We start from the raw sequence: 16,889 nt of genomic DNA, 5'->3' as shown, positions 1-16,889 counted from the left end.
AAAATATGGGGGGGAGAGCAATGCTTTAAAAAAATCCTAAAGACTTATCAGCCTTTATGCCTGATAGAGCTGAAAGAGAAAGACTAATTAAAATTTCAGGGTGTGTGATTCAGCCATTCTCATTCTCATGGTGAACACATACAACTTGATAAAGCTCAGAGCTGTATTTAGGTTATTAAACCCGAGAGAGAAAAAAATTCATTTTTTCCCCTTATTAAACACTTAACTAAATCTTGACATTTTTAAGTTTTGAAATGATTTGCTCCCCTTTAGGCTAAGTTCCATCGACATGAAGTACCATATCTGGAAGCTGGGAGTTGTTTTTACTGACAATGTAAGTATGGCATCTGGGAAAGCAAAATTCTGTGCCCCAAGTCCAGGGATGTCATTAGATGCCACAGAGAAACAAGCTATGGAGGCGGCTCAGGAAGATGCAGGGAGTGCTTGTCAAAGACAGAGGGCCCTAGGGTGCTGGGGGGACACTTCTCTCTTGTGCAGTAGTATAAGGCAGATGGGGCTTGACTTGGGCAATTCTTGAGCCAGCTCAAAGCACCTCAGCCCCCCGAATGCCTGAAAAGCTGCTCAATTTCTTCCATTTCCCCAGTCCTTTCTCTACCTCGCCTGGTACACGACCATGTCAGTCCTGGGCCACTACAACAACTTCTTCTTTGCTGCTCATCTGCTGGATATCGCGATGGGCTTCAAGACTCTGAGGACTATTCTGTCATCTGTCACTCACAATGGCAAACAGGTATGGGGTTTATACTGCTGCAGAACGGGAGGGACCTAGATATGGTTAGGAAAAAACAAAACCAGTGGGCTTCCCTGGTGGCGCAGTCGTTGAGAACCCTCCTGCCAATGCAGGGGACACGGGTTCGAGCCCTGGCTGGGGAGGATCCCACATGCCACGGAGCCACTAAGCCCGTGTGCCACAACTACTGAGCCTACGCTCTAGAGCCCGCGAGCCACAGCTACTGAGCCTACGCTCTGGAGCCCGCGAGCCACAGCTGCTGGGTCCACGTGCCACAACTCCTGAGGCCCATGCACCTAGAGCCCGTGCTCTGCAACAAGAAGCCACCACAATGAGAAGCCCGCGCATCACAACGAAGAGTAGCCCCTGCTTGCGTCAGCTAGAGAAAGCCCGCACGCAGCCATGAAGACCCAATGCATCCAAAAAAAAAAAAAAAGAACCAATGACTTAGATATATATAGATCTATACATATACACACATATATACAGCTATATGTGTATATAGGTAGATATATATGTTATATACATGTATATGTGCATTTCTATATATACCTATATAGTCATTGCTTATATATCTATATAGTCATTGCTCTACATCCAGTCTCATCAATATCCAGTCTGTCTTCTACAGAATTGTCAGGGTCAATCCCTTGATTAAAGTCCTCTAATGGCTCCTCCTGCAAACAAATTCAAACTCCCTAGCATTTTATTCCTCATTAAGTACAAATCCATGAATGAGACATGTTCCCTCATATCTCTAAATATTTATAGGAGAAGGGAGAAAAGAAAGGAGTTGTTAATATGTACCCAGCTTGGTACAGCCATTATGGGAGACAGTATGGCGGTTCCTCAAAAAATTAAGTATAGAACTGCCATATGATCCAGCAGTTGCACTTCTGGGTATATATATCTGAAGGAGATGAAATCAGTATCTCAAAGAGATATCTATATTCCCATGTTCGTAGCAGTATTATTCCCAATAGCCAAGATATGGAAACAACCTGTATCCATCAATGGATGAATGGATAAACAAAATTTGTTATGAACATACAGTAGAATATCATTCAGCCATTAAAAAAAGGAAATTCTGCCTTTTGCAACAACATAAATGAGCCTAGAGGGCATTCTGGTAAGAGAAATAAGCCAGACACAGAAAGACAAATACTGTATGGTGTCACTTATATGTGGAATCATAAAAAAGGCAAACTTCTAGAACCAGAGAGTAGAGCAGTAGTTACCAGGGGCTGGGTGTGTTGGGGGAAATGGGGAGCATTGGTCAAAGAGTACAAACTTTGAGTTATTAAATAAATTAGTTCCGGGGATCTAATGTAAAGCATGGTGGTTATAGTTAAAAATGCTGTATTGTATACTTGAAATTTGCTAAGAGAGGAGATCTTAAGTGTTCTCAGCACACATACACATACACACACACACACACACACACACGCACGCGCGGTAACTGTGTGAGGTGATGGATATGTTAATTAACTTGATTATGGTGATCATTTTATAATGTATGCATATATTAAATCATCACATTGCACACCTGAAAAAATAAAAATTCCAACCAGAAAAAAAGTCAGATTAACCTTTAATTGTTCTAAAATGAAAGGGTGCTAGATCATCAGGTATTACGATGGTTTATTTCTTCTAGGCTTCTGGTAGCGGCACCAGTTTCTTGGTTGACACTAAAAAGAATGGAGGAAAGCTAGAGATAGAAATTTGCTGCCACATAGAAGAAGCGAAAGTTTGGGGAGGTAATAAGAGAACCTGTGATACAGATGTTTGCTTAGAGAGTGGTAAATACTTCCTTATAGGTTCCTGGGAGAAAGGGCATTGTGTATTATTTTTCCATGTGTGTCTTGGGAATTTTTATCCTATAAAGGTGCCGTTTCCCAATACGGGATTTATGGAATGCCAGTTGTTCTTTTAGAATTCTTTTCTTCCCCTTTACTTAGATATAGAAAGTTTAAATTTTATTGATTTGGTTTAACGGCGTTATACAAAACTGTACCTTAAATGAAAAGTTTAAACAATGAATTTCTTTTAATTAAAAAAATTTTTTATTGGAGTATAGTGGATGTACAATGTTGTGTTAGTTTCAGGTGTACAGCAAATTGAATCAGTTATACATATACATATATCCACTCTTTTTTTAGATTCTTTTCCCATATAGGCCATTAGAGAGTATTGAGTAGAGTTCCCTGTGCCATACAGTAGGTTCTTATTAGTTATCTGTTTTATATATAGGAGTATATATATGTCAATCCCAATATCCCAATTTATCCCTCACCCCCTTATCCCCTGGTAAGCATAAGCTTGTTTTCTACATCTGTGACTCTACTTCTGTTTTGTAAATAAGTTCATTTGTACCCATTTTTTTAGATTCCACATATAAGTGATATCATACGATATTCGTCTTTCTGTGTCTGACTTACTTCATTTAGTATGACAGTCTCTAGGTCCATCCATGTTGCTGCAAATGGCATTATTTTGTTCTTTTTTATGGCCGAGTAATATTCCATTGTATATATGTACCACATCTTCTTTATCCATTCCTCTGTTAATGGACATTTAGGTTGCTTCCATGTCCTGGCTATTGTAAATAGTGCTGCATATTGGGGTGCATGTATCTTTTCGAATTATGGTTTTCTCAGGGTATATGCCTAGGAGTGGGATTGCTGGGTCATATGGTAGTTCTATTTTTAGTTTTTTAAGGAACCTCCATACTGTTCTCCATAGTGGCTCTATCAATTTACACTCCCACCAACAGTGTAGGAGGGTTCCCTTTTCTCCACGCCCTCTCCAGCATTTATTAAACAATGAATGTCTTATACGAGCTTGCCGACTAGACTCTGGCAAGATTGTTAAAAAAAATATGCCCAGTTTGTGCCATGTGCTGGGTATTGCAGTAGGCTCACAACCACCCTATAAGGTAAGTGTTACACTCACTTGAGAGAGAAGAGCACTGAGGCTCAGAGAGGCTAAGTATTTCACCCAAGAGCACACAGCTGCCAAGTGGCAGAACTTAGATTCAAGCCCATTTGTTCCTTGGTGCAAAGCCCACATTCTTTTTTATTTTTAAATTTTATTTATTTATTATTTTTATTTTTGGCTGTGTTGGGTCTTCGTTTCTGTGCGAGGGCTTTCTCTAGTTGCGGCAAGTGGGGGCCACTCTTCATCGTGGTGTGCGGGCCTCTCACTATCGTGGCCTTATTGCGGAGCACAGGCTCAGTAGTTGTGGCTCATGGGCCCAGTTGCTCCACGGCATGTGGGATGTTCCCAGACCAGGGCTCGAACCCGTGTCCCCTGCATTGGCAGGCAGATTCTCAACCGCTGCGCCACCAGGGAAGCCCCAAAGCCCACATTCTTTCTCTTTTTCTAAACCGGCTGCTTTCCATGAGGTCTGCTATCCAAGGTTCAAATCACTAAATTCATTCTTCAAGAAGCCACTGAATATGTCTGTTCTGGTACTTATCATGCCCACTCCCTTTTGTGTAGCAGCTTGAGGGCAAAGATTTTATGCTGTTTGTTGATCTTCACAGCTCCAGCCCAGCACCTAGTCCCTGGTATAGGCCCGATGAGCAGGTCCTGTGTAGTCCTCATTTATTGTGCCTCTGAAAGCCGAGAAACAAACAGGCCCTGTGACCCTGGCAAAGGTCCAAGGCAGGTGTCTTTGTTATGAAAAATGTCACTTTGCTCAACCGTCATAATTCTTATAGTAACTTCAAAGCTGTGACAATTATCCAGTTCATGGTTAGTTATGAAATATTGTGATGTAGGGATACCCATGAGCCCAAGGAATCTGTAGTTTCTATTTTTTTTAGTTTTTAAAAAATTTTATTGAAGTATAGTTGATTTACAATGTTGTGTTGATTTCTTCTGTACTGAAAAGTGACTCAGTTATACATATATGTATATATATATATTTTAAAAATTTTATTGAAGTATAGCTGATTTACAATGTTATATTAATTTCTTATAGTTTCTTTAGAAGCAGCATTAGAACTTATGGTTACCAAAGGGGGGTAGGGAGGGATAATTTAGGAGTTTGGGATTAACATATACACACTACTATATATAAAATAGGTAAACGACAAGGACCTACTGTATATAGCACAGGGAATTATACTCAATTTTTTTTTTTTTTTAAAGGAACCATTTTGAGATATGTCAGAGCACACGGTTTTTTTTGTTTGTTTTAAATTTTATTTATTTATGGCTGTGTTGGGTCTTCGTTTCTGTGCGAGGGCTTTCTCTACTTGTGGCAAGTGGGGGCCACTCTTCATCGCGGTGCGTGGGCCTCTCACTATCATGGCCTCTCTTGTTGCGGGGCACAGGCTCCAGACGCGCAGGCTCAGTAATTGTGGCTCACAGGCCCAGTTGCTCCGTGGCATGTGGGATCTTCCCGGACCAGGGCTCGAACCCGTATCCCCTGCATTGGCAGGCAGATTCTCAACCACTGCGCCACCAGGGAAGCCCTATACTCAATATTTTGTAACAACCTAAATGGGAAAAGAATTTGAAAAAGAATAGATACATGTATATGTATAACTGAATCACTATGCTGTACACCTGAAACTAACACAATATTGTAAATCAACTCTACTTCAATTAAATAAATAAAAGCAGCATTAGAGTGAAGCCTTGGGTCACTGCTATCTCTGTGAAAAAACAAAGTAACCATCCTCAGAGCGCCATCACTATTCTCATCCTTAAATCCCTGTGTAGTTTATATGCGCCCCGTGCAGTACCTCAGCTGTTAGTCTGCCTGGGCTGCCATAACAAAATACTGAAGACTGGGGGCTTAGACAACAGACATTGATTTCCTCTCAGTTCTGGAGGCTGGAAGTCCAATATCAAGGTGTGGGTAGCTTGGTTCCCTCTGAGGCTTCTCTCCTTGGCGTGCAGCTGGCTGCCTCTTGCTGCTTTTTCACTTGATTATCCTTCGATGCATACGGCTACCTGGTATCTCTCCTTCTGAGTCCTACCTCCTCCTCTTGTAAGAACACCAGTCAGATTGAAGCAGGGCCCACCCTCACGGCCTCATTTTAATTAAATCACCTCTTTAAAGGCCCTATCTCCAAATGCAGTCACCTTCAGAGGTGCTGGGGGTTAGGGCTTCAACATATGAATTCCAGGGGAACACAATTTGTTCCATAACAGTCCATCATTACTCTTTTCTCCCAATAAGCCTGTTTCTCTCTGTGATCTTGCTTTCCTTCGGCACCTGCTGTATGACAGCCTTCGTTCCAGACCCCTCATCTTTCCCCTTTCCTCTGTTTTCTTGGAGTCTCCCGCCAACCTTTCAAGGTGGAGAAGACCCACCTCCTCTTCCCCCTCTCTCTCTCTCTCTTTCCGCTCCCAGTTGGTCCTGACTGTCGGTCTCCTGGCCGTGGTGGTTTACCTCTATACCGTGGTGGCGTTCAACTTCTTCCGCAAGTTCTACAACAAAAGTGAAGACGACGATGAGCCCGACATGAAGTGTGATGACATGATGACGGTGAGAATTCCCTGTAGGGCCACCTGGTCACCTGGCCTGGCTGGGACAGAAGGGCTGTGGGTAGAGTGGAGACAGAGCAGGACAGAGATGAGAGTAGAACACCGATGTCTCGTCCGAAAGGGAGGTGGGTCCTGGAAAGACAGAAGTGAGGGAATAGACCACTTGTCGGGGCCCAGGTGGAAAGAGAAGCACACAGCTAAGCAGATCACCATCCATCCACATCTGTGTGTGGCGAAGACGTGAGTTACCTGTGTCTGTATCTCGTGGAAGTCAAGCTCTGATTCTTTGCCTCTGAGAGCTCGGAGCAAAGTCCCATGAATCTGGTGCTCCGTTTATTTCAGCAAGCCAGTGGGGCTTGTTTCAGAAGAGCCATGTCATCTGAAAAATGTCACAGCAGCAGGACTGGGTCAGGGCGGGGCTGGGGCTCCTGCCAGGCCAGCCCCTGCGGGCATAGAAGGGCACAGCGCAGGGTGAGCCAGCACAGCTGCAGTAGCATCTCCGGACGTTTATCATGACCAGATTTCAGGAAAAGAATGTGTGTGTCAGAGACAGGTGACAGTACACTGCCCCCCTACCCCCGCCTGTGATCGTTTCTCCAGAAAATAGATACGCTTTTTGGCTAAAAACTCTCCGTGTGCTTTCTTGGGGCAGGCAGCCCATGAGACAGCAACACTACAGGCACAAGAGCAACCGTATGACCAGTGTGGGCTCCGTGCTGCCGCTGGCTTTTGATTTACCAGCCATAAGACTGCCTCCACACTCCCATCCCGAAGCCATCACAGCCAGTCAGGAGGAGAGACAGAGGGCAGCCTGCTCTGTGAGCCCTGGCCCAGGTGCCTACCTGGAGCACACGGGCACTTGGGAGGAGATTCTGCGGGGAGCCCTGCCCTCCCGGGTGCGCAGAGGATGCCAAGTAGGGGAGGCCTTTTCCCAGAGGCTGTAGCCCGGCCCCAGGTCCAGGCTGGCACTTTAAAATTAAGTGAGAGAAAACTCGTATCTGGCATATGCCATCCTCATCAGGGCAGAAAGTTCTTTTAACTTATACACACCTAGAGTGAATTCTCATGTGTGTGTCAAAGAGTTCAAAACTGTTTTTAAGAAAAGAGCAAAAAAATACCTTTTAAAGGCTACGTGGAACAGCAATCTTTCCACCTTTATAGACACCAACCGAACCAGAGGGTGTAGAGGACAGAGTCAGCAGCATGAATGTGTTATTGTGAAGAGTACCCTTCTCCTGCCTCAGGGCTGTCACGTTTTGACCTTATTACATGAATGATCTGACCATCTCTGTAAAAACAAAACTCTGCGGCTTTTACCTGAATCGCCATCATTTTTCTTCCCTAGTGTTACCTGTTCCACATGTACGTGGGAGTGAGAGCTGGAGGTGGCATTGGCGATGAAATTGAAGACCCCGCTGGGGACCCGTACGAAATGTACCGCATCGTCTTTGACATTACATTCTTCTTCTTCGTCATTGTCATCCTGCTGGCCATCATCCAAGGTATGCTTGCCGGTTATGTCGTCTGCATGGGGCTCAGTCAATCTGATTCTCTCTGCCTTTCTGCATCTGACTTAATTGTTTTATGTAAAGAGGTTTATGCATTCGCTTACTTGTTAATTCAACAGACATCTCTTGAACGTCTACTATATATAAAGGCAAACATACACCCAGGCACTGATACAGGAAACTTGAGCATCCTTACAGAGGACTCCCCCCGCCGCCCCGCAGTCCTTCATTACACACTCTGAATTGATCATTTGTCTCATTCTGCTTCCTAAGTATCTCCTTTGGCTACTGCTGCCCCACACCCTCATGATTCCTGCCCTGATCATTTTCCTCCCAGGCAGTGGGGTGGGAAGGAGCAGAAAGAGGAGCTGTGAGAGTGTGACGTGTTTTTTCCTTCTTTGCGGGGAGAGGTACTGGTATTTTGGTCAGTAGCTTGTCAGGAATTAGAGCAAGAGGGTGATGAATTCAGTTTGAGTCATGCTGAGTTGAGGTACCTATGAAACATCGTGCAGGCGTTGAGGGCTAATAAGCAGTTAACTGTAGTCGGTCTTTCGAGAGACAAGTCAGGAATGGAATAGGATAGAAATATTACATTCAATAAGGACACACAAGACAAATATTAATGAATACAAAAATAAAAGAAATGGGATCCATTGGTGGTGGTGGTCAAAGATGTAGACGTAGAGATTTCCCAGAAGGAAAAGCAAAGACACTGAGGGAGGAGCCCTGATGGATACATATCAATGCCTCAGGGACTAAAAGAGGAAGAGCCGATAAGGAAGACAGAAAGGGAACAGCCAAGCAAAACAGGACAAGGAAGGAAGGACAAGAAGAGAGAGAGTCCAGGAGGAGTGAATAGTTAGCGTCAAATATTGCCGAGAGGCGGAGTAAGAGGAACCATGAGAAATCGTTAGCCAGGACTCAGCATTTGAAAACACAAGTGTTTTTTCTAATTTTGATTTAATTGTATCATTCAGCTTTATAATTCACTTTTTTTTTTTTAACAAAACATAATGGCCTCTGCCATTCCATCTATCATTCCTCTGCCCTGACTAAACAGATTATTTGAAGTGTTTTGTTTGTCTTTGTATTTAAAATTCCAGGTCTTATTATTGATGCTTTTGGGGAGCTGAGAGACCAGCAGGAACAAGTACGAGAGGATATGGAGGTACCGTTCTACTAATCCCGACTTGATTTCCGTTATCTCACAGCACATGGATTTTTTAAACAGTAGGTCCTACTCTTATTTAGGGCCAGCCCTAGGCAAAATTACCAACCATGATTGTTTTCCAAGCCTGTCCTCTTCTCTGGGCCCATCTACCAGCTCTGGGCATTTCTTCTGCTCCATCCTCTGTGCTCTGTACCCTACCCGCGCCGCCCCCCCCCACAACCTGCTGCCTCCAGCATGTCCCAGGCTTAGGAAAGAGCAAGTACCCTCCACTAGGTAGAAGCTAGGTATGTGACACACTGGAGAAGATGACTAACAGCCTAAAGCAGGAAAAAGAGAAATATTTTACAGTGCCTCTCAATTCAAGCAGAGATCCTCACCCTTTTGCTACCTGCCTGTAATGTCACGCCTACTCATGCCTTTTCTCCCTGTTATTCTTCTTAGACCAAATGTTTCATCTGTGGGATTGGCAATGACTACTTTGACACAACCCCTCATGGTTTTGAAACACACACCTTACAAGAGCACAACTTAGCCAACTACTTGTGAGTATCCTTGGTCGGCAAAGGTGACGGGGCAGGGGGAGGAACAGTGAGTGAAATATAGTTACGTCACGTAGTTCACGCTCTGCCAATGCCTTTTCCTCCTCGGTCTCTGGAAAGTAGAGGCAATTAGGAAAGAACCTGCAGGAGTCCCCGTGAGCCGGTGTCTTTGTCCATATGCCCTGCCCCTCCCCTGTTCTGATAGACGTGCGCTGCAGACTGTTTCTGCTCCAAGCAAATGTCAGCCCCTCAACCTGGAATTAGATCCCATCCCTTCTCAATCAAGGTCATATTAACTCCAGCAAGTTTTCTTTCTGCTGAATTTTTCCTATCACCATATAATATTTTTTAATCCTAAACAAAGAAAAAAGGCTATGGCCCTACTTTTCCTTCCAGCTGTTGCCCTGCTTTTTCCTTCCCTTCCAGCAAAACTGGAAAAGCGTGCATGTTCAGGGTCTCCAATCTCTCTCTTCCCACTCTCCTTTGAACCCCCTCAGGAAGTCAGGCCTTCCTCCCCACCAATTCATATTTGCTCTTGTCAAGGCGGCCGGTGACCTGCACGCTGCTGGATTGCAGGGCAACTGAGTGAGAGTAAATATTTTTACTTTTCCATAACATATCTTTGAGACACACAAAATTTCAATTCTGTATTCTTATAAGATGATAAACTGGCCTACTAAGAATTATGTGGTCGGAGTTTTGGTTACCATTTTATTGTTTACCTTAGGATTTTTTTAAAAAACAATAAAATGGTAGCCAAAATTCTTCCTCACAAGTGATCTTAGCTCAAGGTTTGATGACAGTAAAAAGGACCTCTTCTCACAAAAAGGCTGATTTTGAGATAAATGTGTACTATTATTAGAAGATGATGGTGTATGCTGTCACGCCACGTTCCCCCTATTCTGAAAGGTGTAGGAGTCGTCAGCATGATGCTGAACAGTGTATTTAATCCTCTCTCCAGCTCACTTGACTGAGTAAATGAACTTTGGTTTTCTAACCAAAGTATCTAATATTGTCTTTTTCTCAGTTGTTAAACCTTTTTTCCCCGTTCCAGGTTCTTCCTGATGTATTTGATTAATAAAGATGAAACAGAGCACACAGGTCAGGTGAGAACTACCTTAATTAAGATAGAGCTTCCCCTTTCTACGTCAAGCCTCAGGAGAGCATAGGATATCTGAAATAGAAAGATGACCCCATTTGTCTCTTCTGTGCGTTTTCCCACTGCTTCCTGCATTGTTCCACCATCTCTTTGTGACTTAAGAAGCCAAAATTCTCAGGCAACTCCCATCTATTCCAGAAGGCCCCCTGGTTATCCTTCCCAGCAAACAGTGACATTTTCTAAACCCTGATAGTTGCTGCTTCAGGGCAGAATAGCTGCAGGTGGGGAGAACGTTACAGAGAAAAAGACAATGCAAAGCTGAGTGGGTGGTTCCAACAAAAAGCAGGAGCGTCAGAGTAAAATGGTGCGAGAGACAGCCTAAGAAAGCCAGCGACCTCCTGTGTGCGTGACACAGGGATGCGGAGGTGTGGGTGTGACGGTGTGCGTGAGAGTATGTGTCAGAGGGATTCTGTGACTAAGTATGAAAAAGAAGTGTAAAGACAGAACGGGGGAGGAAAAGGTAGCTTACCAAATATTCAAACATCATTGGATTCGTAGGAAGACTCCACGGCTCAGACCCTTGGTACCCAGATCTGGCCTTGGCTCTCTGGGCACCTGCCTAAGCGGGCACTCAGTGCTCCCTCGTCGTATATTCTGCCTTCTACCAGTTACAAATGGCATGGAGTCAACCCATTGCTAAATCTTTTAAGTATTTTTAGTGGCGATCATCGAGTTGGTTTCACTGTGGGGTTTTTTTGTTTGTTTTGGTTGGGGGGGGTGGTGGTCAGAAGAAGGGAGAAATGACTTCATGCTCCCAAAACAGCCTGAGCTGGGAACAGTGCAAGAAAGAATGTACCAGTTGGGCCTCATATTTTTCCACATCAGTATTCCCAAAGGGAGACATAGAGAGGGAAAATAAATTGGGTTCCAGCTTACTGTGGTTTATAAAGAAGTCTCCTTTGTTCCCGTTATTTCAGGAATCTTATGTCTGGAAGATGTACCAAGAAAGGTGTTGGGATTTCTTCCCTGCTGGTGACTGCTTCCGGAAACAGTACGAAGATCAGCTTGGATAAATGGGACTGGAAGAAGCCTCCACCATTCTGGACGGTCAATAAAATCCTTCTCTTACAGTTCTGCAACACATTTGAAAAGTGACATTTCCTAAATGCCTCCCTTACAAGGAAGTGTTTGTTTGTTACCCATCTGTGATATTTTGGAATTGATTTGGCTTTTTGTACCTAATGGATGTACACTGTGTGAGATAACCTGTCAAAATGTTAAAAGAAAAAAGAGGATGGCACAGCTTCAAGGAAGCTCTAGTTGAAAGCCTTCAAGTTTCTCAGTTCTAACTAGTTCGTTGGGATGGCACCACTGAGGGAAGGGCTAGAGAAGTAGGAAGTTTTGGATGCATAATACCTGGAATTTTAAACACTTGAATTCCACGTGATGGTACCCTACTAGTGACTCATGGTCTGAGCTACAAAAAAATCATTTTAACTGCAGTCTAATTTTTCCCATGGTACTTGCTAGTGAATGTATCCAGAATCAGCTTGAAAAGCTTTAAGCAGTTAAAGAAATAGAAAAAAACAAACAAAAAAACAAACCGCCACTTTGTCGACACTGAAATATCGAGTAAGTAAGTGCCTTAAAAACCTCTTTAGATATAGCTATGCAAGTTTTTTACGTTTATGTTCGAGATGGACAGTTCCATTAATTAGTTGTGTTGATCTTCTTACTTTGTGAAACTACACTCAAAGGTTATTCATATGATTTTTTTTTTCAGTAACAGCTTGTCAACTGCTGTTATTAGAGAAAAAAAGTACTGTACTGAAAATTCAGAAAAAATCTCAATCTTATGCCAAATTGCGTAACGCTTTATGGTCTCCCTTGTAAGTAGTGGAGCTGCTCTGTTTAGGTGAATCTCCTTAAATAAAATGAAGTGCCCACTGCAATAAAGTCATAATCACCAATTCATGGTTTGGCCTCTTGTAACGCAGCCTTTGTGGATGATTTACAGCCACCCTGTGAGGCTGTGAAAAGGGACAGGCGACTAACAAACGGCCCACGGCTCCCGCACAAGAACGAAAGGAAAAAAAAATCCACAGACCAGCGTTTGTTTATTTTGGCCAAATGCATGCCTGGTTGCTTAGCTCTCTTCATCAGCAGCACCTGCTATGCTGTAAAAATTGAGAGGAAGAAACTGGACACAAGGGCCGTAACATCTCCTGCCCTTAAGAAATCTATTCAATTACTAAGCCAGAGAACAAATGCAGCGAGCCTCTTACTGTTTCATTTCGGATTTGTTGAACATGGGGGAGGTAGGCGTCTACTGCTAAGCGTGACAGCCACACGGGCTCGGGCTGTACTTGTAAACCAGCTGTTCTGGAAGGACAGCCTTGGGCCTGCCTTCCCTTACAAGGCAACCAAAATTGGCTTCAGGCACTTTTCATTTTCTTTCTTTTTTTTTTTTTTTTTTCTTTCATCGTGTTTAGGAAATCATGCTGTCCAACCAATCTTCAAGCTCTTCCTCAGTAACATTTCTGGATATACTTGGTTGCTCAGATGCCACGTTCTTTTCTTCCAACGCAGACAGTTTTGCAGGATCTAAAAAAAATAAAAGCAACGTTAACAACTTCACGTTAGTGCCAGAATCGAGGGTTAACGCTTCCCTGGGGTTTGATCCATGCTGGAAATCAGCCAAATTATTACTTTGCTCACGATAAGGGGAAATGTTCTATTATTTTCCTACTCCGTAAGAAGATCCAATAATACCTAAACAAATTCATAAATGGAGTAGAGATTTGCTCTTCTATTTATTTGGATGCGAAGTTCACAGTTCACTAGTTTTTTAAAAAGACTAACAGCTTAGTTTCCTGGAAACTAAAGCCATTAAAGGGTCCTGAATGCAGTGTATGGACGGGGCAGTCACTAGGCCTCTCCCTGTCAGATGGCCCACCATCTAACAGAACATGCACAAATGAGGAAGTCTTCTTTTGTTAAAACAATAAAAAACAAGATCGAAATAGCAAGCAAGAAGCACAAAGAACTGGTCAACAGGCCTGTTCAGACAGTCGATTAAAAGGTCTGCTGCTGCACAGCTGAGGCCGTGAGTATCGAAATGCCTTTTACAGCACGAGTTCAATTTGCAGCCCCGGGTTTACGATTGCAATCAGGCAGGTAGCAGCTTTGGAAGCCCAGTATATCGAGTGAGAGCAACGTTGTCAGAAAGGTCAGCTCAGGGGGAAGCAGAGATGTGAGCACAGAAATAGATGTCAGTGGACAAGGCCAGATCGATGTCAGACACTGATGAAGATGTGTAGGGATGTGACAGAGGTGAAGCTATTCTCAGAAAAACACCAGAATCGAGAAGATGGATGGGGAATAAAATGAAAACCATACCTGTTTCTTCTTGGGCCACCTCCTCATCTTTCTCAGATTCCAGGTCCTGAGCTGTCTGGTCTGCTAAGATGTCACCTCTCTCTTTTACAGACGCATCTAAATTAAGCAGCAGATCTAGTTCTTCTTCCAAATCGTCTGCTGCCGACTGCAGTGGGGAAGCAGGGTTCTGAGAACCCTTGGCAGGGCCCAGTCCTAGGCTGTCTTTACCCAGGTACATGGGGCAGCCAGCGGCAGCAGATTTCAGCTCAGAGATGGACCCCTTTCCTCCAGGCCCCAAAGGCCCCTTTAACTGCATCCCTAGTCCCCTGCCATCATTACTTCTCTTTGGTTTCACCTGAGGAAGCTCTAAAGGAAGGGCAGTCTGAAAGAGAAGCACAATATCTGAGTTAATGTGAGTCCTGCCGTATTTGCTTAAGCAGAAATTAAAGCAAAGGAAGCCATCAGACTTTGTGGAGTAGGAAACTCAATTCAGACAGGAAGGTCACAAAGTGTCTCCATCCAGGTCCTGCCAGCACCCCTCTTACTGCTGCAGGGGTAAGTGTGGGAGACCTCCCTACCGTGCCCACCTCAGCCATGTGCCAATCTGCTCAGAGCTGAAATCAAAAGGGCTGTGCATTCCTGTCACCAGCCTGAGAATGGACAGTCCTGTAGGTCTATGTGAATGTATACTTAAGCCTGCGACGAGGCAAACATTTGTAAAAGTCACCGAGAAGTAATTAGCAAGTCGGATCTGTTCACTGTACTAAAATGCACAAATATAGGAGATGAAGGAACAAATTCACCAAGAAGAAAAGAATGACCGTTAGTAACATTATTTGAGTAAAAACTGCCAGACAGGAAAGAAAACATTCCATTTGATTACATTTGTAAAAACTCCCCAAACAGGCAAAACTAATCTTGAGTATGAGAAGTCAGGATAGGGGTTTTAGGGAAGTATTGCCTCGGGGGGTGGGGGGAGGTTCTGGGTGGTGGCAGCGTTCTGATTCTTGATCTGGATGCTGATTCCATGGTTGTAAAGACTTACGCATGCACTTCTCTATATGCTATAATTTAATAAAGTTAAACCCTCCCCCCAGGTGACTGTAATGTAGAGGAAGGCTGGGAACCACAGTTCTGGAGGGAGGCCTGTGGTGACCAGCCTGGCATCAGTGGGTAGGTTCAGAAGGAGCGTCAGCTGCTATTGGAGGTGTTGTCCCCTTATTTGTACAATTAAGCATCCTGAGCAGATCCAGTTTGCTAATAACTCCTTAGGGCTTTTAAGACCGTATGGCTTTACACGTGAACTTAAATATTCATCCAGCGTTGTCAGTGTGCGGGGCGAATATGGGATGTGGTCCCCTATTCTAATCCTGGAATCATTCAGCTGGTCTGCACTGGCTGTCTGGCATTGTTTTTGTTTGTCTGTTAACTCCCCAGGTGAGTCTAACATGCAAACACAGTTGAGAATAACTGCTCTACCTCATGGGAGGGGTTGGTATTTGAAAACCTGGCTAGATAGTCAAAAGTTACTATTTACAAAAGTACCATTATTTTATATCTTTCCTCTGAGGCCTGCCTCTGACAACATCATCCTTCACTTTCAAATGCTCACAACACTTCCCGTTTCTCTCCTCAATCCTGGGGCCCCCATCACCTTCATGTCAATGTTTCCCTGATGTGTTCTGTTAACCACTCCTCATTGTGTGGGATCAAACCAAGTATGTCAGGACTTTGACCATCTCTGGACAGCCAGAGGAAGAGGAGCGCCCACCCAATCACTAAGACAAGCCCCAATACCCCCAAACGCTCCTAAAGAAGTCCCAGGGTGATTCCCCATCAGAGGCAAATGCTATCCTCTCTACTTCTCTGCCCCTAAGTGTCCTCCAGCCCTGAATTCTACTTGCTGCCCTAAGTTTGACGTAAGTGCCACAGAGACAACTGGGTGGATACCCACTGATGCCTGCCTATGCTCAGGCTTAGTTAGTATCACATCCAGCTGCAGAACAACACTGATCATTTTAGTTGCTGGCAGTCTATTTACAACTAGTACTGCCCAGGGTTTCACTTTTTAACAAAATCCAATCTAGCCACAATTAAATTTCAAAGTTCCTTCTGGTATAGCCCTTGGGCCCCTCCTCTCTTAGCCAATTCAATGGCTCCTCTCTTAGCTACCTTACACTGATATCTCCCAATTTTGTATTTCCAACCCTTGATTCTGAACTATACATTTCTATATCCAATGGACTAATATTTTCACTTTGACATCTCAGAAACACAAACCCATAATGTCCAAGCCTCACCCTTCCTGATACTAGCCACCACTGAGTTGCACAGGCTGGAAAACCTAGAAAATTCTTTCCCTGCTCCCTCTCCATTTCCAGTATTTCACCAAGTCCTGTTAATTTTACTTCTGTAATACACCTCTTGGTAAAGTCCAGTTCCCTGCCATCTCTACCCTCATTAGCCTGGTGCAAGCTACAGTATTACTCACCTGAACCGTGCAGCGGCCTCCTAATTTGCATCCCCTCATCCACTCCACTTTTGCATGGGTGTGCATGCACAGATTGACCCTAAACACAGAACCCCAGTACAGTCCTCTCTCCATTCTGCAGCCAGAATGTTCTTTGTTACTGTTATTATTATTAGCACAGCTGTTTATGCAGATCTGATTGGGTCACTCTTCTTTAAATCCCAACTCAAATGTTCGTATACTTTGGATCTCGGCTTATCTGTCACTTCCTTCAGGAAAGCCATTCCTAATCACACCAAAGTCGATCAGGTTCACTATTACATATTCTCACAGCATACTGTACTTCCCCTTCACAGGACTTATAATTTGATAACTTGATTAATACCCATCTTTCCCAATAGATTAAGCTCCATGAGGGCAGGAACCGTGCCTGTCTGTTCACCACTGTAACCTTAGTGCCTAACACAAAGC

General features: G+C 43.9%; 2 protein-coding genes and 1 long non-coding RNA gene across 9 annotated transcripts in view; 1 reads left to right on the top strand and 2 right to left on the bottom strand.

Moving 5' to 3' along the window:
• The window catches only part of RYR3 (ryanodine receptor 3), a 570,624-nt gene extending 558,084 nt beyond the window's left edge, over positions 1-12,540 (top strand). For all 6 annotated transcript variants that reach the window (XM_082452325.1, XM_082452326.1, XM_082452324.1 and 3 more), the window contains 8 exons: positions 274-334; positions 605-751; positions 6,120-6,254; positions 7,599-7,755; positions 8,865-8,929; positions 9,374-9,474; positions 10,526-10,577; positions 11,548-12,540. In XM_082452325.1, coding sequence (XP_082308451.1) covers positions 274-334; positions 605-751; positions 6,120-6,254; positions 7,599-7,755; positions 8,865-8,929; positions 9,374-9,474; positions 10,526-10,577; positions 11,548-11,643 — 814 coding nt within the window. In that variant the 3' untranslated portion in view covers positions 11,644-12,540. The remainder of the gene's footprint in view (positions 1-273; positions 335-604; positions 752-6,119; positions 6,255-7,598; positions 7,756-8,864; positions 8,930-9,373; positions 9,475-10,525; positions 10,578-11,547) is intronic.
• LOC309656284 overlaps positions 1-16,889 on the bottom strand; it is a 374,358-nt gene that overhangs the window by 61,903 nt on the left and 295,566 nt on the right. Inside the window, exon 6 of one of the 2 annotated variants that reach the window (XR_014261242.1) lies at positions 760-4,060. The exons of the other annotated variant lie outside the window; for it this stretch is intronic. This is a non-coding gene — a long non-coding RNA (uncharacterized lncRNA). Of the gene's footprint in view, positions 1-759; positions 4,061-16,889 lie in introns of those variants that run through there. 2 annotated transcript variants of the gene reach the window in all.
• The window catches only part of LOC309656220 (cell death regulator Aven-like), a 192,332-nt gene continuing 188,111 nt past the window's right edge, over positions 12,669-16,889 (bottom strand). Inside the window, exons 5-6 of the mRNA XM_082452456.1 lie at positions 13,970-14,330; positions 12,669-13,174 (exon numbers count right to left, since the gene is read on the bottom strand). Of these exons, the coding sequence (XP_082308582.1) occupies positions 13,059-13,174; positions 13,970-14,330 (477 nt within the window). The 3' untranslated portion in view covers positions 12,669-13,058. The remainder of the gene's footprint in view (positions 13,175-13,969; positions 14,331-16,889) is intronic.

The sequence above is a fragment of the Balaenoptera physalus genome (genome assembly GCF_965194825.1).
Source record: "Balaenoptera physalus genome assembly, chromosome: 2".
NCBI classification, from domain to species: Eukaryota; Metazoa; Chordata; class Mammalia; order Artiodactyla; family Balaenopteridae; genus Balaenoptera; species Balaenoptera physalus.
The sequence above is the reverse complement of the archived record's forward strand: the minus strand, read 5'-3'. Positions and strand labels throughout refer to the sequence as shown.